This window comes from Leiobunum rupestre, chromosome 11 (genome assembly GCF_980474605.1).
Source record: "Leiobunum rupestre chromosome 11, qqLeiRupe1.1.hap1, whole genome shotgun sequence".
NCBI classification, from domain to species: Eukaryota; Metazoa; Arthropoda; class Arachnida; order Opiliones; family Sclerosomatidae; genus Leiobunum; species Leiobunum rupestre.
In genome coordinates this window covers 48,347,983-48,372,385 of record NC_143394.1, presented here as the reverse complement: position 1 = coordinate 48,372,385, position 24,403 = coordinate 48,347,983, and the positions used below count along the sequence as shown (strand labels likewise).

The 24,403-nt window shown below is 36.2% G+C and overlaps 1 protein-coding gene across 1 annotated transcript in view; it reads left to right on the top strand.

The window, feature by feature from the left end:
• pb (homeobox proposcipedia) overlaps positions 1 to 24,403 on the top strand; it is a 50,152-nt gene that overhangs the window by 20,950 nt on the left and 4,799 nt on the right. Inside the window, exon 2 of the mRNA XM_090162347.1 lies at positions 15,521 to 15,583. Within this exon, the coding sequence (XP_090018473.1) occupies positions 15,521 to 15,583 (63 nt within the window). The remainder of the gene's footprint in view (positions 1 to 15,520; positions 15,584 to 24,403) is intronic.

The window sequence follows — 24,403 nt, the reverse complement described above, 5'->3', positions numbered from 1 at the left end:
TACATCATTTGCCGGGCTTCGAACTGAGCCAGTCTCGAACGCGTGCTTAGAAGTATATAGGAGGCATCATTTCGTCCTTCGGACAAAGAAAAAACTCGGTACGGCACGCGAACCAAGACACACCATTATGTAATTATATTTTTATACCGAATTTGAAAATTATAACCGTACGGATACGGTCTGCGCCGCTTCATCGGTTTCACAATGAAATTGAAAGGTCAAAAACCTTCCAGCATCTATTATACTATCGTAAGTCTGTAATCTTGTTCGCGTAAGTCTCGCTTTAAAGCAAACAATCTATTGAACTGTATTACTAGCGTGACGTCATAAGAGAAATAGAGTACCTTCTAATAACAAAATTTAAGCTTTTCTTTTTGGGCATGACGTTTATTTTACGTCACTCCACACGTGACTAATTATTTCGACCAATTGATACACTTTTGGAACGTTATTACCTATGATGGCGTGTAACAAATATATATTTGTAGTATTACTCGTATTACACTAGCAAAGATCAATTTAAGTAATACACTAGCAAAGATCAATTTGAGTAATACACTAGCAAAGATCAATTTAAGTAATACACTAGCAAAGATCAATTTGAGTAATACACTAGCAAAGATCAATTTAAGTAATACACTAGCAAAGATCAATTTGAGTAATACACTAGCAAAGATCAATTTGAGTAATACACTAGCAAAGATCAATTTAAGTAATACACTAGCAAAGATCAATTTAAGTAATACACTAGCAAAGATCAATTTAAGTAATACACTAGCAAAGATCAATTTAAGTAATACACTAGCAAAGATCAATTTGAGTAATACACTAGCAAAGATCAATTTAAGTATAATACACTAGCAAAGATCAATTTGAGTAATACACTAGCAAATATCAATTTGAGTAATACACTAGCAAAGATCAATTTAAGTAATACACTAGCAAAGATCAATTTAAGTAATACACTAGCAAAGATCAATTTAAGTAATCAAGTAATTAGGATTTATTTACACTAATTTTGAAGCGATTTATAGATTTTTCATAATTTTAGTGTACACAAGAGGAAGTTATATTTAAACGACGCACTAGTACCCAAGAGAAAACTAAGGCCGGGTTACAATGCGTAGGAGAATGGTGGCCAGCGCTTCATGCCACGCGAGCAAACAGATCCTTAAAATTACTATTAACCCCAGCAAGGTTTTATGGAAAGGGAAAATCAAAGAACTCGGCAAAAACCCCTCTAACTAGCAAGGAGGGAACTTACAAACTCAACGCGGAAGGAGTGGTTCCGAGTTTTCACCCAGTGCCACAAGCAAACGCGGTATAGGCGGGCTCTCAAACTAAAGGACTGCTGTTGTACGCTAGCTTCGAGTCAAGTCAAGAACCGCTTTAAGAACCTCTTTGAGCAATAGCTAAGCGAGGTTGTCTGAGAAATCGACTACGGCGACACCGAGTTTGCTGTTGTACGCTAGCTTCGAGTCCACTCAAGAACCGCTTTAAGAACCTCTTTCAGCAATAGCTAAGCGAGGTTATCTGAGAAATCGACTACGGCGACACCGAGTTTGCTGTTGTACGCTAGCTTCGAGTCCAGTCAAGAACCGCTTTAAGAACCTCTTTCAGCAATAGCTAAGCGAGGTTATCTGAGAAATCGACTACGGCAACACCGAGTTGGTCGTGATTTTACGATTCCCCGTAGCAACGCGCGTTGACTTTCTTTAGATTCTTGGTTCCTGACGCGATATTCTCCTTAAAAATGCAACGAGAAGATTCTGTAGGTAAAATCTGTGAGTTTGTAGTTTAAAAGCGAGCGGCATTTTGGGCGTGAAGCGACATCGGGCAGGGCTTAAGTTTCAATTAACGTTTGAAAGACTGTTTCCGAGTATGTCCCGCCGCTGAAATCTTTTCTGAAGGCGTGACAGAAGGGACCCGGGCCTTTCTATTTATTCCAGCGCCAGGATCATCTTTGGCTCGACTAAAGCTAAATAAGAGTACAAGCGGGTACTCCTTTCTCCGCCGCTGTCACGGCTACCACGGAGACGTTTGACAAGCGGCCGTCGACCACGTTGGGACCCTGTCTCCGAAAGAGCACCTGAAAGGAAGCGCGCCGTAGCCGTACGTCACTCAAAAACATCTTCGCGTCCGCGTTGGAGAACGCGTCCGCCGAACTCTCGCCTCCTACCATCCCCAAATCCCTACACTCAACGGCTACTTCCGTCGAAGGTAAAGAACAGGGTAAGAGCGGCGTTACGATACGCGAAGGAATCTATAGTCGGTCGGGCTTAGCGCTTAAAATCGTTTCGGAGACGTTTGACAAGCGGCGCGATTCATTCGACCTCAAAGTCCGTGACTTGGCTCAGCTACGTTTAGAAAATCTTGGAGGAGGGAAAAGATATTTTTTGCTCTCTCATCCAGTATATATAGATATACTTCTACAACAAACTCGCGAGACTTTTTCTCAAGTACGCCGCGCCGTTTCTAAACCAATAGAGTTCTAGGACTGCGACTTCCTTTCGGAAACCGAATGAAACTGTAGAGTGTTATTTTTGCACGGTTTTCCGAGAAGTCACGTTGGTACAGCGAAGGAGGCCTCTTGTCGAGGATCTCTCTGCGATATTTCAAACCGCCGCCGCCGTCTTAGAGTACCGCGTTCCTATGTGTATCACTTGTTTGTCTTCCGCGGAGAGACTTTGTAGATCCGCTCCGCGAGATACGCTGGTTGGCGTGGCTTTCATTGCGTAGGAATATTTTACGACGTCTATCGAATCTCGAGTTTGGCCCCTGTTTGCTGGTGAGCTCGAAACACGTGTACAAAGCGCCGCTAAACAGACGGGAACACGAACAAAACCGATAACTGTTGGGAAGTTAGACTCACGCGATCTCAATTTATACAAACAAAACTTTTCCAAATTGAGGTTCACGGAATTAACTTTAAAACCACTCGTTTCAAATATTGGACCGATATATATCTGCTGCAGAGACAGATTTTCCCAGAGTAATTTTCCAAAATAACATCTCTTCAACCAAACATCTATTTACAACTAAAAAAATCTGCCGGATAAATGTTTTTGGAATTTAGCGTGTATTTCGCCAATTTAGTCAAATTTACTGAAATATCAGAGAAAATTAAGCAATTACTGCGAGCGAATAAAGCTTGCAAATTATTGAAACCTCGATTTTAACCATTTTGATTTTCATTATGATTTTGGGTAGTTTTAGAGTTTATGTTCGATGAAATGACGAAATGTCAGATCCTAATTTAGGTCTTTGAAGAGTTTTCTAACGCGTGACAATAGGCGCAAAATTTATATCGTGCTGGGTGACCTGTCATTTCAATCCGTTTATTTAATTTTCCAAAAAGTTTGATCCACATTTCAAAGAAAATACCAATTAAAATCCTTTAATTTAAAATAACTATTCAGAATAACACAAAAACCATACAGCATATCACCTTACATTAATAGATCTATGGTTAAACTTACAAGGTTCCTGGAAAAATTTATAGCGAGTTGAACCACTTTCTATCCAATCTCTCTGAAATCTTTTAGAGCTCTATAGGTCGGCATAAAATTTCTACTAAAAAAGGATTAGCTTAAATTTGAAATAAAATGATGTACAGGTTCTGATGAAATTCTATTCAATTCTTAAAGAGACCCTAAGAAAATATTATTTTAAAAAATAAGAAAAACCTTTAAGAAGTTTAAAGAAACTGTAAAAAAGAAAACTCAAGATTATTATAGAAACTATTCTATTGAATCTATAGAAACATATTTTAGAAAAATGACCCATTTGCTAAAGGCAATCTATGAAATATTTTCTAAATATTCTTAAAACCTTTTTCACAATTTATCTACTAACATTCTATGAAACCGCTTTATAGAAATATCTATAGAAAGGTTTTGTAAGGGAAGGTTGGCTCGTGTGAAGAAGAGGAAAATTTCACTTTTTACGCGTAATGTGACATAATCACTCCTAACTTGTCATAAGTACGCCTCTGCCTATGGTTCGACGACTTAGGCCTATGGTGCTGCCTTGGGTATTAGCCTAGCTGATTATTATTATTATTATTTTATTAGTTCCGTGGTCGATATTTCGATGAAACTTGGTTTCACATGGAACATATACGTTTAGTGGATTGTAATAATAAAATGCTTATAATTTTCTGCACGTTTCACAACTTATAAAGTTGATGACGCGTTTTTCGGTGGCAGAGCTGGAAGTGACGTACTTTACGTCATATTCAATAAAATGGCATATTTAGGAGTGATTATACGTTACGTACGCTCGTACGTTAGAGCGTAACTGGCCAAACAGAAGGATCATAAACGCCATGTTTTACACGCCATGGAGGTAAAGTTATATCGTAAGACAATGGATCGAGTATAGATACATTACGGGGAATCCCTGGCTGTAGTATTATCTCACGGAAACCGTGATTAATGCGTCCTGAGCGCGTTGAATGAGGAAGCGGCCGTCCAAACCTTTGTGTAGCTTCGCGATGCTCGGTGTGTTTCGGGGTGTAGGCCTACATCAATGCCTCGACATCCTCTAATAGCTTCGATTCGACTTAGGCCTATTAATTGACAAACAGCCCATTCCCAATGTCTCCGCTATCAAGCCCCGGCGCTACGGACACCGTGTGAAAAAATAATAATAAGCTAACCTCGAAACTTTTAAAGTTTGCCTTTTCAAAACTGACAAACTCGGTGCAGCGCCTTCGCTGTTTGAATGGGGGGACTTTTCACCCTGTGGTAGCCTTTTATTACTTTTGAGATTTTGCCTCGGGTATTGTTCCCGGTGGCTGTCAGGGGGGCAGGGGGGGAACAGCCGCGACGATGTGTAATGAAGACCAAGCTGACAGTCGCTGCAGCGATGATGGGAAAGCTATATTCCCGGCTGATCGTAATTAAGATTAAAACGCGTACGGCGTTGAGATAGTTTCTACATGTTAGTGAGAGCCTGTCGCTCTAGAACCAAGCGGGGGGGGAGGATTTCTAGATTCTAGCGAGGATGAGCGTGGCGGAACCTTTGAATAGAACGGCCGGCGTGGAGCAGAAACGGGCACCGCCAAGCGACACAATTGATGTAATGATCTTGGTTTTCGATACGTACCCCGAGAAACCAGCCAAGTTTTTCAATCTCGTCCCAGTGTCTCTCTGGCTTCGTTGTCTTTCGCTCTATGTAACTGTCGCGGCTTTCTTGTCCTTGCCGAAAACGAAGTTGCTTTGAGAGGAACCATCGCCTTCCAATGGCCAAAAACTTTAGTTGACGAATTTATTTTTTCGAAAGTAAAAGGGACAAAGAGCGATTGCCCTATTTCGGCTCGCTGTCAGAAAGTTTTCATTGAAACGTCTTAAACCAAAAAAGGACCACTTTCTATTTCGATACATTGACGAGTGTGTCAAAAATTCCATTGTTACGCTATACGACGTATTCAAATTTACAATGGAGGTCCTATCTGTTTTTCTACTTTACAAAGATAGTCACTTCCCAAAATTCTATATCCAATATGTTTTTCACAATTTTATTTCGTTTTAAGTTTAACAAAGATTGTATCTCGAACAAAAAATATACAGTTCTTAAAAAACCTTATACAAGTCTATAGAATGTCTTAAGTTTTATATACCCTTCAGAGTTATCTATAACAATTTCAATAGAAAATAACTAAATATTTCTAGGTTTTTCCAATAGCCCAAATTTCTATAGCTTCTACTGATACTACAAAATATTCTTATAGTTAAAACTGGGTTCATATTGGAACTATAAAGTGGCGTTCTTAATTGTGTGGTTTAAAAAAAAGTACAATCTTAGGATTCCGATTAAGGTTCTATAAAAATTCTATAGAATATTTTTGTAAGGGATAACTTAAAAAGTCTTTTAGCTAAGCATCTACGGGTGTTTGGTGGAACATCTAAATATTTGAACAACGAAGATTGCGTTCTTTAGAGCACGGTTTAATAAGGCAGCCCGGTTTATGGTTGAACATCTAAATATTTGAACAACGAAGATTGCGTTCTTTAGAGCACGGTTTAAAAAGGCAGCCCGGTTTTTGGTAGAACATCTAAATATTTGAACAACGAAGATTGCGTTCTTTAGAGCACGGTTTAAAAAGGTAACCGGTTTTTGGTAGAACATCTAAATATTTGAACAACGAAGATTGCGTTCTTTAGAGCACGGTTTAAAAAGGCAGCCCGGTTTTTGGTAGAACATCTAAATATTTGAACAACGAAGATTGCGTTCTTTAGAGCACGGTTTAAAAAGGTAGCCCGGTTTTTAGTAGAACATCTAAATATTTGAACAACGAAGATTGCGTTCTTTAGAGCACGGTTTAAAAAGGTAACCGGTTTTTGGTAGAACATCTAAATATTTGAACAACGAAGATTGCGTTCTTTAGAGCACGGTTTAAAAAGGTAACCGGTTTTTGGTAGAAAATCTTAATATTTGAACTACGAAGATTGCGTTCTTTAGACCACGATTTAGAAAGGTAACCGTTTTTTGGTAGAAAATCTTAATATTTGAACTACGAAGATTGCGTTCTTTAGAGCACGGTTTAAAAAGGCAGCCCGGTTTTTGGTAGAACATCTAAATATTTGAACTACGAACATTGCGTTCTTTAGAGCAAGGTTTACGAAGATTGCGTTCTTTAGAGCACGATTTAGAAAGGTAACCGGTTTTTAGTAGAACATCTAAATATTTGAACTACGAAGATTGCGTTCTTTAGAGCACGGCTTAAAAAACGTAGCCCGGTTTTTGGTAGAACACAATAGTAATACTAATAATAATCAGCAGCAGCTAGGCTAAGACCCAAGGCCCCACGTTAGGCCCAAGTCATCTAATATTTGAACCGCGAAGACTGCGGTCCATAGTGCTCGGCTTAAGGTACGATCCAGAGAATCTGAGGTGTATTGAACTGGTTCTAGCTCGGCATTCTGTCTAAGGCTGTGTTGTAAGTCGGAAAATTTCCCGCTCGGAAAATTTTCCGGAAAATGACCGAGGCCTTTTTTCCGGAAATTTTTCCGTATTTTTCCGAAAAAAATAAAAAAAGTTTTCATTCCATGATTAGTCTAATATATTGTTTGCAAATTGAAATAAAGCGGTATTTTCGCATCTGGAAGTAAAACTAAACCTATAGACTAGTTTAAACTGATTAACAATGTAACGCTATTAATGCTTTGTAGTATGTTTACTGATATTAGACATTTTATATCGATAAAAAGGTAAAAACATTAAAAACCCTTAAAAGGTGATTTATGTTTCAAATTTTTATTTTTCCGATTTCCGGAAAATTTTCCGCAATTCGGAAAATTTTCCGGAAACTTTTCTGGAAAATTTTCCGCATTTTATTTTTCCGGAAAATTAACATCCCTAGTCTAAGGTATTCTCCGTCTCATTCGTTGGCCGCTGTGTTTCTAAATTTGGCCAAAGCAAATTATTTCTAGATAGTCGGAGGGGTTATTTATATCCGTTCAGGAATGGAAGTGACATCGGGCGTTTTCCCCGCAACCTCAGCGCCGCCAGAAGCCCGAGACGTACGCGAGGAAGCCAGAGAGAGAAAACGATCAGGAATGTCGATCCTCGAATTTTAAGCGTGCCAAGAAAGCATAACTTGATATGATAAAATAGTCGACGGCGTCAGACACGAATCTCGAATTTATAAGTTCATCAGACCACTCTCTGGTTACGAAAGTCATTACGCTTAGCCAGATACAAACACCTTTCGGGAACTTCGGGGAAAGATCGAGTACCGCGCGGAATGAGACCATTCCTTGGCGAAACTAAAACTACTTCGACTTCAGACCATCCTTCAAACTGGCGACCGAAGTTAACTCTTCTAATTATTTAATCTTTATCGCGCGCTTCTTGTTTTTTTTTTGGTGGGAGGGTATCGTAATAAATTGGCGAAATATACAAAGAGGTGGTAGGGGTCAAATCTATTTAAAAAGAGCCAGTTTGGAGGGCGTTTAAAAAGGAAGGGGTACAAAGTGGAAGGACAAGCTGTTTCGGCGAGTCTTATTCGGGGCTTTCCCCGACGCGAGCCGAGCCACAGTCCCTCCACGACGTAGTGTTTTACAAAAACTGTCCGCTTTTCATTACTTAGCGGGTGTAATTACTCAGGAAAACGTAAGGCTCATTACCCATTCATCATTAGTCAGGGCTAGTTCAGCGGTCTTATTAATGACCACACCATTCCGAGTGAAAAGGCTCGAGGCCACCCCTCCCTACCGAGCCTCCCCGGTCCTCGCCGCCCGCCTAGCTTAGCCTAGCCTAGCCTATACGCGCACTGAGAGTGCGTAGGGGAATCCTACACGCGGACAGACAGAAAGCTTTGTATACGTCGAGAGACATACCGTTATATTCGTACGGAGTCGAGCTTAGGCTGATATACGTCGTTGGGGCTCGCACAAGTGGTTTCAAATTATGGTCATTCGAGAGTAACAGATAAAGGATGGTGGCGCGATACCGAAGACTCCTTCCAAACAGAATCCCCCGATGATACCCCCGGACAATAAAATTTATCACTTTCCTCGCAATTTTTGATAGAGACTGAGAGTCGAGGAAATGGTTTACAAATATTTGTTTATAGAGTGTAGTCCATAATTTAAAACGAAATTCGTCAAACTCCCAATAAGGTATATAGGTTCGGGAAACATTGTAAAATTTGTTACAATTAGTTTTAGGATTAACGGTGTCATGTATTAACTATATCTAATGTGGAATTAGAAATATTCATCTTTACTATAGCTTTAAATTTGGGGTACGCTTGATCATTTCCGACTATAGTTCAATAATGAATTTAAACCGGAATGTTTTTTAACTTGGTCTCTTAGCTAATTTTTAGAGATAAAAATGTTACGGTTGATATTTTAATTGAAAACTGCTTTTACATCAGTCTTCACAAATCAGTTTGATGAGTAACATTATGTGGTTGGGACAAGGAACAGATATTGAAAAAATGGTTTAAGTAAGAAGATTTGGAATAATTTTCAAACGCAAAAACATATTTTAATACATTCACGAAAATACACTACTTAGAATTAAAAAAAAAAACTTTATTTCGTAAAGCTAGGAAATCATTTAAAAATTAACCAAGAAAGCAAATAGGAATTTGGAATAATATGATAGTGATTTCTAAAGAATGGGTCGTAAAAGACCAAACTGGATATCAATGACAATTCGCTATTTATCGCATTGTTATTCGTGAAAATTTGTATGAATAGAAAATAATTCACCTTGGAAAAGAGGTCAACTTTTACTTATCATTTTGATTTTATTATATTCGACGAAGTTTCTATACCATTTTTAATAAAGAGTTTCTTAAAAAAAATCGCCGTCCATTAAGGGTGTAGAATTCTTCGCTTTCTTAATGGTGAGTTAATCGTGACTTATTCGGCCTTAAGGGTTCTCTTTCGAGCCAGATAAAGGGCGGGAAATGTGGCTAATTTTCGAGGAATTATTATTATTCAGTTTTGTCTAATATTCACGCTGGTATCGTGATCCGTGGCTCGCCGGAGAAAGGAAGTCAGGCCTATTGTGCGCGACTGTGCAGTGCCGAAGTGAAGCCTTTATTTCAGGTTTTGTCGTTATATAATGAATGCGCCGAAAGGTCGCGCCACCGACGGAGCCGAGCAGCTGGAGTTGCTATCTCATTTTCCCGCGAGTTTGACGCGGCCAACTAGGAAAGCAACGCCCTCTGGCCGCGCGCGCAGTCGCGAAGTTTGGCCAGCGCCAAGAAAACGTTTTCTCTGCAGAACCTAAACGCGAGTGGGTTGGTCCCCTAGAAAGATCTAAGAGTATATATACTAGATGGACTAACTTTTGACTTAACTAATTTGACGTCAGCAAACGACTGAGTTTTACCTCGAGAAAGTAATACATTTGGCCAGTGGTTCGACATTCGTAAAACTCCCGTACACTAGAGAAAAATTATTTTAAAAATCTTGAAATCTGGGCAAAAATGAGTTCCAAAATCTCGAAATCAGCCTTGAAAAATAAAGAAATCAATACAAAATTCTTGCTCTGAAATCCCAAAATATTTTCTGATTAACTTTGAGATTCAAAATCACGTACGCAAAGTTGGCAAATGTCGGAACTTTCGACATTTTGGTCGTTTGGTGGTACCACTAGAGGTCGGTAACGGTTAATCATTATCCATGATTAAATTGATTTTTTTTGGGAAAAAATGAAAAAAAAAACAATTTACCGGTTAATATTTCGGAAAATTATTAAAAAATATGTATTATTCGTAAAATTTGAGCTTTTTATCGAAAAAAACGTCGTTTTTTCGATTAATTTTACAAATTTACCAAAAAATTAATCGGATAATACAGAAATACAAATTACTTGATCAAAACGTTTTACGAATAATTTTGAGAGCTTTATCTATTGAATAAAAGTTAACCATCCCCGACCTCTAGGTACCACTGCAGGCGGTACTTTTGGGAGCATATAAAAAATTGTTCTGTAAGATACACAAAACCCTGGGTCCCACCGCAACTTAAAAAGACCAGGTTTCATTACCAGTTTTGATCAATAATAGATAATAATAATAAATTAGGCCTAACGACGATTTTTTGGGTCGACGGTCGCCTTTCTACCCTAGAGAAAACCAACCTTATAACCTCATAACTAAACCGGATTAATTTCTAAATCATACAATACGGAAATAATTAAAAATACCACGTACTTTTAATCCATAATTCTGGAATATCCCATAAGCTATACCGAGAGTCAGCTCTGCCAAAGATATCGGTAACACCAGCGGATAGATTCGGCGTCCAATGCTGCTTCCACTTACCGCAGTATTCGCGACCGAAAACTATCGCTACGCCCCCTTTGATTCGCCATTGAAACCTAGATAGGTAGCGGCTAAAGCAGGCGCTATTAGTTTTTCCTCATCGTTATTCGTAAATTTGACTTTATAAATAAATGATACTTGCATTTTAATATAATTTTTGCATCGGTTGCTTATATTTTGAAAGTTTATTTAAGAAAACATTCTTATGACCTTTTAATTTGTCTGTAGCAGACGCTAGATCTTAGGCGCTACCTCGGAGAAGCTAGAGTCGATACGCCACCTAGACTCGTTTCGGTCGCGAATTGAGTCCGACACATCCGGTACTTAGGCTGATTTTAAAGTTATTCAAGCCGAAATATTTGAAAAATTTAATTTTTAATTTGTTTAGAAATTTTCAAATTTGAAAACTTCCATGCGGCAATTGCGGAAAAATATATTTTCAGTGGTTTAAACTTTACTGATAATAATCTGGGTTGTGGTAAGGCATTTCCTTAACCTACTTTAAAAAATAGCGAAATTTTGTAGGGGTTGGGTATGCACTAATTTGGAATTTAATTTTAAAATAAAAACTCAAGGAAAATTTTCATACAACACCTACTAACACATTTTGGTCAAAAATGATTGAATTTGGTTTTGTTGATTGGATCTGCAATGCTTGTTGTGCAAAATTTAATTTCAGAAAACTTGAAACTTGAAATACTTAGCTTAGTCAATTTTCAATACGAAGTACTAGAGCATAAGAAAGGTTAATTCAAGGGTCATTCAAATATGACCTCATGTGAGAAATCAAGTTTGGACTTCTGGTGTTATTCTTTGTCGAAGATAATTTATAATAAATTTGTTGTTATCCAAAAAACGGTTACATATAACAGGGAAAAGTCAGAGAATTCAATTTTATCTTGACAATTTTTGTAGTAATTTAACTCTAGTTATCTGACAAATTCTATGATTATTATTTAGTTCCTTTAAAGTTTTGCTATTTTTTTTTAACGTTGCCATAATACTTCTGTACTGAAATATAGGTTGATTGAAATTTATATACTTCTGATAGAAGTAAAATATAAAGCTAAAAATTGTCTAATTGTGTTTTAAAAAGTAACGGAAAATCTCTTAAAATGGTCAGGGAAAACAGGGATTAGTCAGGGAATTTGAAGCAGAAAATATTGTGGAAACCCTGTATAAAATATTATTTCAAATGTTCGCGAAAAGGTTTGAAATACGCGCGGTTTTTTGTGAAGAAATTCCAAAAGGACCTCTGTTAAATAATAAAATATTTTCTTAATTTTCGGTCGTAACCTATTTTCCGTCATAAATTTATCCTCTCAAGAATAACATTTAATTTATGAAAATACTATACGTATAATTATTACTGTACTAGCTACCATATAACCATAAATCACCCCACCCCCCACCTCAAAATTACACTGTTTTTTTTTTGTAAAGTCGGTACAAGCTCCGCCCCTTTCTACCCCCCCAAAGCGTAAAAAATATTCAAACCCAAAATGATAACCTTCCTTCGAAATTGAATACATTTGGCGGTAAAAGAGGCTATACGAGCGAAACAGATAAAACATTACATAAAACGAGATTTTAAACTGGGTCGAAATGCTATTTCGTAAATCATATAGGCAAGGCCTAGCCCCAGCCAGCGACGGAGAAAAAGAAAAAATAAAGCGGTATAAAACATACAACGGGCGCGCAGTCTCAGAGCTCGGCAATCATCAACGTTATTGGAATTCAATTGCAAAAGTCCGTTAAACCTTCGAAAAAGATTCGAGTACAAGAAAACGACCCGTCCACATTTCCCCCTCACTTTTTTTCCTCTCTTGCCCATTAACTTTACTAATGGAATTTCTGGGGTTTTGTTTGTTATCGAAGGAAAATACCACATTACGCGAAATATACCCGCGCTGGCCAACTCTGCGTTCTTGAAAAAAACGCGTCTGAAAAAATGCAACGTGCGTGTTACTAAACCATGAAGTTTCTTGGAATAATTCATGTTTCTACCGCTACGCGAACTGTATCAGGTGATCGGAATGTTTTAGTACAGCAGGGTATTTCGTTGTATTTTCTGCAGGAAACTTCCGTTGTGTATAAACATTAACTAATCACTTCAATTATTTTATCTTAAATTAACTTTCAATATAATTATTTTATCTAAATTAACTTTCAATTCAAATATTTTATCTTAAATTAACTTTCAATTCAAATATTTTATCTTAAATTTACTTTCAATTCAATTATTTTACCTTAAATTAACTTTCAATTCCATTATTTTATCTTAAATTAACTTTCAGTTCAATTATTTTATCTTAAATTAACTTTCAATTCAATTATTTTATCTTAAATTAACTTTCAATTCAATTATTTTATCTTAAATTAACTTTCAATTCAATTGTTTTACCTTAAATTAACTTTCAATTCCATTATTTTATCTTAAATTAACTTGCAATTCAATTATTTTATCTTAAATTAACTTTCAATTCAAATATTTTATCTTAAATTTACTTTCAATTCAATTATTTTATCTTAAATTTACTTTCAATTCAATTATTTTACCTTAAATTAACTTTCAATTCAATTATTTTATCTTAAATTAACTTTCAATTCAAATATTTTATCTTAAATTAACTTTCAATTCAATTATTTTATCTTAAATTAACTTTCAATTCAATTATTTTACCTTAAATTAACTTTCAATTCCATTATTTTATCTTAAATTAACTTTCAATTCAATTATTTTATCTTAAATTAACTTTCAATTATATCATTTTTATATTATTATTATTATTATTATTATATTATATTATTTTTATTTGGAGTTTTTTTATGTTAAAAGGTTTTTTACGAGCAAGAAATTTATAGATTGCTCGCTCTAGTGCCCCGGAAACAATATAATTTAAATGTGCATAGAATATAACAATATTTAAATTAAAAATTTGATATTAAAATAGGACTGAACCTGGAAGGCTATTCTGTCAAAATCGAAAATGACCAAAAAATCTCAGTCCGTCAAAAATGGCCATGCGCATGTGGAGAAGGGGCGGAAATCGAAAAAACAAACTATCGATTGTGTAAGTTCAAATTTAAGTAGTGGCTTTATACGGTATTAGAGTTAAATCATAAACTATGCTTAAGCGGACGACAAATATATGTTTATTTTTGGTGCCCAATGCTTAAATTGGCACGATCGACGGCATGTCGAAGCATTTCATTTAAATCATTTACCGCGGCATTACAGACGACCACGATTTGGAATTTTATATTTTGATAGCAACCTCTTCTCCACACGCGCACTGTCGTTTTTGACGAATCATGATTTTTTTGTCATTTTTGATTTTTACCTAATAGCCTCTATGGACAAAATATCGTCCAAATCTTCTCTTTTCTGCATCACAAAATTTGCTATTAAAATTGGAGTGAATCTAGACCAAATGCAGTCCAATTCTACCCTTTTACGCTCATAACATTGACACGCGAAGTTCCCACTAATTTATACTTTTGCTCGCGTTTTTAAACCCCTCTAATTTAGCATTTAAACGAGATCACCTATTACAGGCCTGATACTGAGTCACTTTTCTCACTTAAAATCACTTTTTTTTTAAATCTGTCACTAAAAGTCACTTTTCCCATTTATCTATTTATCACTTTTTTCGAAATTTTAGATTTCCTTAGCATTGAACGTAAGAAAACTGTCTTACAACCCTTTTTTTACAAATAATAAAACATAATCAAACTCCGTTCGCTTTTAATTTTTTTTAATTAGCAAATAAGCGGTTGAAAAAAGCTATTAGTGATAAAAACTTGGTAGAAGTGGAATAACCTAAGTGATATAACTTCCTATGGTTATATAGTTACTATTATGGTTGTGTAACTAGTCAAAAAACCCAATAAAACTGTATTTTTTTACCAGTTTTGGTAGATTTTCAGTCACTTTTTTAAAATTTTTAGTCAATAAATTCACTAAATTCTACTGTGTAAGTGAGTATCAGGCCTGCTTAGAGGTCGGTAACGGTTAATCATTATCCATGATTAAATTAAATTTTTTCGAGAAAAAAATGTAAACAAAGAAATTTACCGGATAATATTTCGGAAAATGGTTAAAAAACATGTATTATTCGTAAAATTTGAGCTTTTTATCGAAAAAAACGTCTTTTTTCCGATAAATTTTACAAATTTATCGAAACAATTAATCGGATAATACAGAAATATAAATTACTTGATCAGAACATTTTACGAATACTTTTGAGAGCTCTATCTATTGAATAAAAGTTAACCATCCCCGACCTCTAGGCCTGCTATTAATATATAAGTCATTCTGTGAGCCGTAAGAACATTCAATTTGTATAAATACCGTAACTATACTTTCCTACGCGTACATATCCGAATAACGTGGATAAATGAACCGCCTTCAATCGACGCAACAGCGCTTGTCCGTGTAATTAAGTCGTAAAATCAATTAACGATCAGCACTCGACGGAATTACCCGTACTTAAGTACCCCCGATTAATTGCTCTGAAAAATGGAGAGATCCGCTTTATTAATAAATGGACGGGCGCCTAATTGTAAGCTTACGTCCAGTATGAAATTTTTACGTAAAACCTATATATACGCGTGTATATAAATATATATATATTTTAGCTCCGCTGGCGCGAACTTTCCCATAATCAACGTCACCGCTCGTGTACAATTTGATTGATGGTCTGTCTTTTTTCTGTCTACTTGCAGCTCTTCCTCCCAAATCAGCGCAGGACAGGCTATCGGCGCTGCTCGAAGGAACCAAGCATTCGAGTAGGAGAACTCTCTTTCATTTCTCGTTTCAAACTCAATGACAATCGTTTAATACGTTACATTGACAGCCTCTAATTAATCGGCGGGTATACGTTAGAAACGGCGCAGACGCGCGCGCCGCTATGGTATTTACGCGTCTGTAACACCCCGAGGACTTAGACTCTAAAGCACACCTGTATGATGTCTATGATTCGGCTAGTTTCTAGCGAATTGCCCGTACCGATGTTTTGGTTTCGCGGTTTTTATTACGGCGGATACAGTACCATGATTCAAACCAGTACTTTACCATCTGGATTAAACCGGTGATTCAATTCCCCTTCTAAATTATTGCTGTTAAATTCAGATTCCGGTTTCATCTACCAGGATCAATACCGTTTAATACATAAGTTGAAAAAATCCAGATTCTTGTTTTATCCATCTGGATTAAACCCGTTCTAATAACAAGTTTAACATTCTAGATCCCATTTTATCTATCTAAATTTATCCAGTTCTACTAATAAGTTGAAAAATACAGATTCCAGTTTTAACCATCTGGATTAATCAAGTTCTACTAAAAAGTTGAAAAATCCAGATTCCAGTTTTAACCATCTGGATTAATCAAGTTCTACTAAAAAGTTGAAAAATCCAGATTCCAGTTTTAACCATCTGGATTAATCAAGTTCTACTAAAAAGTTGAAAAATCCAGATTCCAGTTTTAACCATCTGGATTAATCAAGTTCTACTAAAAAGTTGAAAAATGGATTCCAGTTTTAACCATCTGGATTAATCAAGTTCTACTAACAAGTTGAAAATTCTAGATCCCGTTTTATCCATCTAAATTAATCCCATTATATACAAGTAGAAAAATTCAAATTACGGTTTCAATCACCCGGATTAATCCTATTACATATAAGTTGAAAGTTCGTACTCTGGTTTCTTCTACATTGACTAGTCTCGTTGAATACAAGTTGAAAAAAATCTGATTATCTTCTTGGATTAATCCGTTAATTAAAACCATGTTTTAATTATTCCAGTAAATAAAAAAAACACAAAAAGATTTTTTTTAAAACCTTAAATGCTTCACAATACGTTTAATATCTCTAAAACAGGTGATAAATTGAGCCTTGATTTTCGAGTCTAGAATATAGTTTTGATAAATTCTGAAAATAAATATTAAATTTACAGTTCGACAAAATAAAGGTATACGCTGTCAAATTCACTTGAAATTTAAAGCCATCCTCCAGTTTTAACACGGGCGTTAATTATTGGAAATACAGAAATTGGGTGAACGATTAATTGGAGAATGTGTTTTATAGGTGAACGCGACATTTGGGTGGACCATTTTGCCTTCACCCAAATCATCCTTCACCGTAACAAATTCCAACCAATTGGCGTAGACTCAATAAATCAACGACCCGCGCCTTTGCCAGATTTTCTTAGACAAATCTTTCAAAAGTATCGTATCAATATTGATCATAGAAACATATATAAGCGTATTTGTTTACTTACAAACAATTCATCACGAAGAACTACAGTTTGGTCAAAACTTTAATATATTTCTACACACGCAAATCTGAAATAGAAACACTATATTTTATAAATCTTTGGGCTACCGACGACGAGCGCACGACGTTATAACGCTTAAAATATATCGCAAAACGCGCTCTACAAGAAGATCCAGCGGCGAAGAAAAATGAACGAGAGAAGAGATTCGGAAATAAAAGTTGGTGGCAGTGACGCGCTATATTCGTAGATGGACCCCCGTACCGTTGCTGGGAAGGTGTAGGTGAGGAAAAGAGAGGAACTAGGCGCGCGGTAAACAAACGCGGGAAGAACGGAGTGATTCTCAAAATGTATATCCGTTCGTGCGGCGATAGGCCGTAGACCCGTAGCTCGTCAAAAAGAGAAAAGATTGGATGCTGGAAACGTAAATCATCGTCGGTATCCGCCGTGATTTATACATCTTCTCTGGCGATCGTGACAGCCGTACTTATTCACCGATTTCCTCCCGATCGATCGTCGATGGCCGCCAGTGTACGGCGATTCGAGACAGAGACATCGCGGGTTCGAGGCGTCACCGATAACATCATTGCTCAACGTCTCTTTTCAAACGCTACATATTTCCACCACCGGAAAGTCCAACGTAAAGGGGTTTTTCTCCTTAGGCGTAAAAAGTTGTCTCTCCGGATCAAAACTTCGGCCTTTTGTAATTCCACGTCGGCTCGATGGAACCTTCTATTATCTTCGACGAAGGACCGAAAACGTTGGTCCGGAATCTCAATTTCATAGACGCGAAAAAGGGAGTCCCCCTTTTAAAATTGATTCGCTTTGGGGCTTTATTACTGGCTGGCTGTGATATGGGACGCGTCTACGCGAAACCGTTTCCGCCGACGCCGAGAGTTAAATAACAATTTGCATTCGTAAATATTGAAATGAGGATATTCGAATTCACCGATGCCGGTGGAATTTTAAAAGCGACGCTTCTACTTTATTTCCTTCTCTCTCCTCCGTTGATGGATATTTTCTAACAAAAGGGACGGAAGAAATTTGTTTCAAATACAGAATTATAGAAATATATCAACACGGGATAGAAATAGGGCTGCGCGAGTACTCGAACATCATCGAGTACTCGGCCTTTTTTGAGGTCCAGTACTCGAACTCAACCTCTAATAAGTAATTGGAGAATAATCAGCTAGGCTAATACCCAAGGCACCACCTTAGGCCTAAGTCATCAAGCGACTTTTAAAGCCATTAATTCAGGTGGTCGGGTTACAATGCGTAGGAGGGTGGTGGCAAGCCCTTCATGCCACGCGAGCCAACAGTTCCCTACACTAACTATTACCGTCGATTAAAAAATTGCATATTCGGGTACCCGATTACTCGAATAAGCTGCTCTCTAAACTCGTCGAGTATTTGTTTTTTTCTATCCTCGTTGCTTCAAAGTTCAAAGAGGTGTTTTTACAACTTTTTGGGGGGCAATAAACGGTACCTACAAAGTTGTGGAAACTGTGGTTCATTTAAATTAAAGGAATATTTTCAGCATTGAAAGTTACTTTATACTCCTTTTAAATTTAATTTCATAATTTCTTGAATAAAACCAGCTCCTAATCAAGTACTCGATAACCCGACTCGTTAAAAATATTACTCAAGGTTTTTTTTAGTTACTCGACTCGAATAAGAGAAAATTTCCCCTCAATCAAGTACTCGATTACTCGACTCGACTTCAATATTACTCGACTCGAATACTCGATGAAATAAATTTGATACTCGATAACCGACTCGATTGCCTAAAACCACTAATCGCACAGCCCTAGATAGAAACGTTACTCTGTTCGTACTTCCTCGTAATAATCAAATGTATCATGCGTTTGTAATTTGCATTGACAGTTAAAAGACACTCAAGTTTTCTTTTTCGGAAATTATCAAAATTATCAGGCTCGATAATTTTTAACATTATCAAATTTGAAGTTAACGAAATCCGGATGAAAATATTTCTAATATAATTAAGATCGAAAATTTAAAAGATAATCAAGTTCAATTTTTTTTATAGATGACCTAATCGTGCTCGAAATTTTTTATAGATAGCTTAATCAAGCAAGAAAATTTCTATATTAGATAACATAATCAAGCAAGAAAATTTCTATCTTCATAATCAAGCAAGTAAATTTCTATAGATTCATAATCAAGCAAGTAAATTTCTATAGATTCATAATCAAGCAAGAAACGTTTTATAGATAACATAATCTGGGTCGAAAACGTTCAATAGATAACAAAATCTGACTCGAAAATCCCTATAGATAACATAATCTGACTCAAAAATTTCTATAGATTACATAATTTGACTCTAAAATTTCTATAGATTACATAATTTGACTCGAAAATTTCTATAGATAACATAATCTGACTCGAAAATTTCTATAGATTACATAATTTGACTCTAAAATTTCTATAGATTACATAATTTGACTCGAAAATTTCTATAGATAACATAATCTGACTCGAAAATTTCCATAGATAACATAATCTGACTCGAAAATTTCTATAGATAACATAATTTGACTCTAAAATTTCTTTAGATAACATAATCTAACTCGAAAATTTCCATAGATAACATAATCTGACTCGAAAATTTCTATAGATTACATAATTTGACTCTAAAATTTCTTTAGATAACATAATCTAACTCGAAAATTTCTATAGATAACATAATCTGACTCGAAAATTTCTATAGATTACATAATTTGACTCTAAAATTTCTTTAGATAACATAATCTAACTCGAAAATTTCTATAGATAACATAATCTGACTCGAAAATTTCTATAGATAACATAATCTGACTCGAAAATTGATAGAGATAACATAATCATGACTCGAAAATTTAAAAGATAATCAAGTTTACTTAATCGAAAGCATATTCCCTTTCAAAACCTCTCTAATTGTCGTTACGCTGAAGTAGGAGATGACCCAAGGGGAAACGCGGTACCATGTACCTCTTATCCATGGACTCACTGTTCCCGATATTTTGACACGGTAGGCGTGGCCTAAACCGAACGGCGCCATTTTATCAAAATTGAACGTGAACGATCCAGCTTCTCTACGAAATCGACGCCAACTAAAATAACCGTGATTTTCCTATTCCCAGTATTAAAGACTGAACAGTGAGTCCCCTTAGATTCTTGGTCCTTGCAGGGTTGCCACACGTCAGGGAAAAGTCAGGGAATTTTAAGAATTTGTAAAAAGACAGGGAATTCAATTTTATTTTGACACTTTTTGAAGGTAATTTTACTCTAGATTTATGACAAATTTTATGATTATCATTTATTTCCTTGAAAGTTTGGCTAATTTTTTTAACATTGCAATAACCTTTTTTACTGAAGTCGGTTTAAATTTATTAATTTCTGATAAAAGTAAAATATAAAATAAAAATTTTGGACTTAAAAAGTCAGGGAAAATCTCTTAAAATGGTCAGGGAATAGTCAGGGAATTTGAGTATCAAAATTTTGTGGCAACCCTGCCATGTCTTATCTAACCCCAAACTGAAACACCGTGGTGCCATCTATCGTCAAAAGCATAAAAAAGAGTTATTCCAAACAGATAAAGATTAACGTAGAACGCAACGTAACTGACCCATATTCCACGGATGAAAACAATAATTAGGAACCAATAAAGGTACGGGAAATCCATGTTATTTACGCGAGAAGCACCGCGATAAAATTTTAAACGTTCATTATATTTCAAAGTGTTAAAACGAAAAGCGGCAAACGTTAAAATCCGTCGATCGGGCAATTTTGAAATTTAATAAGCGGTTTGGGAAGTCGACGGTATAACTGCATGCCCCTGTTTTTGACCTTATTAACGGCAAAAACGAGATACCTTCCTCAACGGAAAGGAAGACACCGAAATCGAGTCTCGTTCTAAATCCACGCTAGCTAATTACGTCTCCTCGCAAAGACACCTTTCATTAAAAATGAGCAGCCATTATATTGAAAATATACCAGTCGTCGTCGTAATCATCAAAAATGGATAATATAAAGGGATTAAAATTAGTTTTTAATTATACGCCTCGCACCTAAGGAACCTGTAATTAATTCGCTTTTATCTAACCAACTTCGAATTTAGCGGTAAGAATATTTTAAACCTTCGACCGTATATTGGAAGAAGTTGCCACCGCAGCCGCGAGTTGATTAGCTCGATCCCCAGTTTTTGGCACATTGTTGCATAAATTAAAACAATTATATACGTTTTTTTTTCTCTCTCTCTCTCTCTTTGGAAATCGGGTCACCAACCTTACGAACTTCTTCTTCTTGGCGCTAAAGACGGAGATGAAAAGAATGCACGCCCGATTATGACATCTTTCAATATAGCGCTGTTCAAAGGATGACAATTGCTCAACCCAAATTCCTCTTGCTATACGAAATAAGATATTTGCCATTTCTGAAATACTATTAAGTTTATTTATTTTAATGCGGAATCTTAGATTCGTTAATGTTTAAAATATTAGCGCAAATAGAATCATAAATAACTAAATCCATTACGTAAGAAAGATACTTCAGAGATTTTTTTCAAAATAAACTAGAGGTCGGAGACGGTTAATCATTATCCATGATTAAATTAAATTTTTTTCGAGAAAAAAATGTAAACAAAGAAATTAAACGGTTAATATTTCGGAAAATGATTAAAAAACAGGTATTATTCGTAAAATTTAAGCTTTTTATCGAAAAAAACGTCGTTTTACAAATTTATCAAAAAATTCATCGGATAATACAGAAATATAAATTACTTGATCAAAACGTTTTACGAATAATTTTGGGAGCTTTATCTATTGACTAAAAGTTAACCATCCCCAACCTTTAAAAGAAACATTATATAGGCCTATTTCAAAATTTATTTTTTACATTTCTGTAAATGGAGTACATTCTTCTTCTTTTAAACGTGGTAACAAATATTTTAAATTAGGTGATGTTATTATCGACTTGCACGAATTTAAAAGAAATTTAGAAAAATAACAACGATGTTTAAAAGTGCGCGATAAATAGTTTTATTTAAAACATTAAAATATTAGAGACCGACTAGTTTCGGACACAGCCTGTTTCTTGTAATCTACAAAGCACAATTTCCTTAGGTGGCAAGCGCTTCAAAGCACGTCAAGATTGCCATCAGGGTTCCGAAGTGGTATTTAACCGGTGGTAAATAATTGTAAATAACGTTATGATATAAAATGGGTAAAGGGGTAGATAATGGTATGAATTATTTACAGTATTTAAAACTTAATCTTACGTTTAAGGAGATAAAGCGTTTAGGATTTTGAATCGACTTGTAGAGTAATGAAAATAAAGTTAAAGATCTTCTAAAGTTGAAATATTCCTTTTTTGAATTATTATCTCGATTTCACATTTTAAACCAATATTTACCATAATTACCAGTGGTACGCGCCATATTCGAAAAAGTATCATTTTTGGAACACTGCTTGCCACCGCCTTCCTTTGCATTGTAACCCGGCACCTGATTTAAAGGCATTATAAATCGCCAATTGAAAGACGCCAAGGATATCAGCCTAGCTGATTTTTAATATTATTATTATTATCATTCCTCCATTCTGACTAACCTACGCGTAAGGGCCAAAATTTGAAAAATTCGTGCAGACCCAATGTTCCTTCGCTAAGAATCCTAAACTAATGCAAATTCTCGGAAACTTCAGCTACAGAATCAACTCATATTTACAACCGGTTCGGAATATATAGCTTCAAAAGTAAAAAATTCAAAGTACGCTAAGCAGTCGCGGAAAACTTTGTCATAATGAAGTGGCATTTTTTGTTGCCCCCACGCGGTGGAAATTGCGAGCTGGTCTTTTTGTTTCTAATTCGGCTATTTAATGATATCCCAGGGGTTTCCGAGAAAGTGATGGCCCATGAATATTTCTGAAGAAAAAACTTCCTTTTTAAGGGCATCTCCGGAGACTCGACGAGAGAAAGGTCTGAGCTGCGCCTTTTTACGCAATAATATAAACGCGATATTTTTTCCACCCAAAAATGTTTAAAGATACCTTCGGGAAGCATCAGAAATGAAATGAGCATATCTTTTTCTCCTCCTACTTCCCAGGAGCGGCCCCTTTTGCTAAAAAAGCGGAAAAAATGTTTGGAAAACGGGAGGTCTTGCCCTCCACTTCGTTTCGACGGTAATTAGGCGTAGACCCCAAAAGGGGTTTTATCTGGAAGGTTTTTTAAAACCATCCGCGAACGCGACACGTATTTAAATCTACAGAGCCGAATATTTCCAAAAGGCGTATATAAATACGTCGGGGAATACGACGAGAGTCAACTTTCAATGGTCATGACGCGCTATTTTTTCACGCGTATTCGTCCGCTGGTACGCGGGAAAGAGGCCCGCCAACTTTCCGCGAAACGTCACGCGCATTTTCCGCGCCTGATTATACCCATCGCGCGATCATTTATTTCAGCCAGGTCCCGAGAGATCTCGATTTAAATAGTGGAAGAGAGCTTCATATTGGGAAATTCGACTCCCCGTTTTTAGAATTCCGAATGGGTTTAGCGTTCCATCTTTTACACCCCTCTCAAAATCCCCCTCCAAAATGAAAAAAAAAAAAAACTGTAGCAGCGAAGCCTTTTCCTTTTGGGCCTTTTCGCTACACCTGATCATCCTCGAGTTAACGACGACTGTGGTGAATAAGACTTATAGCTGCAAAGATCCTTCCTTCTCCAGCCGTCTTTTCTTCACTTATTTGAGTCTCGAGTGATTAGCGGGATAAATCCCCGCATTTCTTCACTACTTTAATGCGCCAAAGGACTCCAATCTCCCGATAGGAAATGAAAAGTTTAAAAAGAAATGAAAAAAAACTGCAATTTTTTTTTCCAAGTCGCAATTTCTAAGTCTCATTGAGGAAGCATTTCGATACCAATGGGTGTAATTTGCCTCAACTGAGGTGTCATTTCCTCCACCGAGGTGTCAGGTGAATTCTCACCCCATCATCTCCATCCGTTCGCGTATAAGGATTTAGCTAAAAGATATCTAACTAGCCGTGAGAGTCGCTTGACTGCGAGTTTTATTACGATACATTTAGTCGGGCAATATGGCCCGTGGCAGATAAGAATATGCGAATTTAAAGGACAGCCATCGAAATAGCAAATGTATCCGGATAAAGGCAATTGCGACACATTATTACCTATTAAGTCGTAGCGACGATAAATATCGAAACGATAGAAATAACCAGAAGTGAATAAATATATATCCTTTACAAAAGTATCCATTTCATTACTCCGCTAATGTTATTAGATTCAAACACGTACCCGAGCAGGATTTCGCTGATTTTGCAAAATACGTTA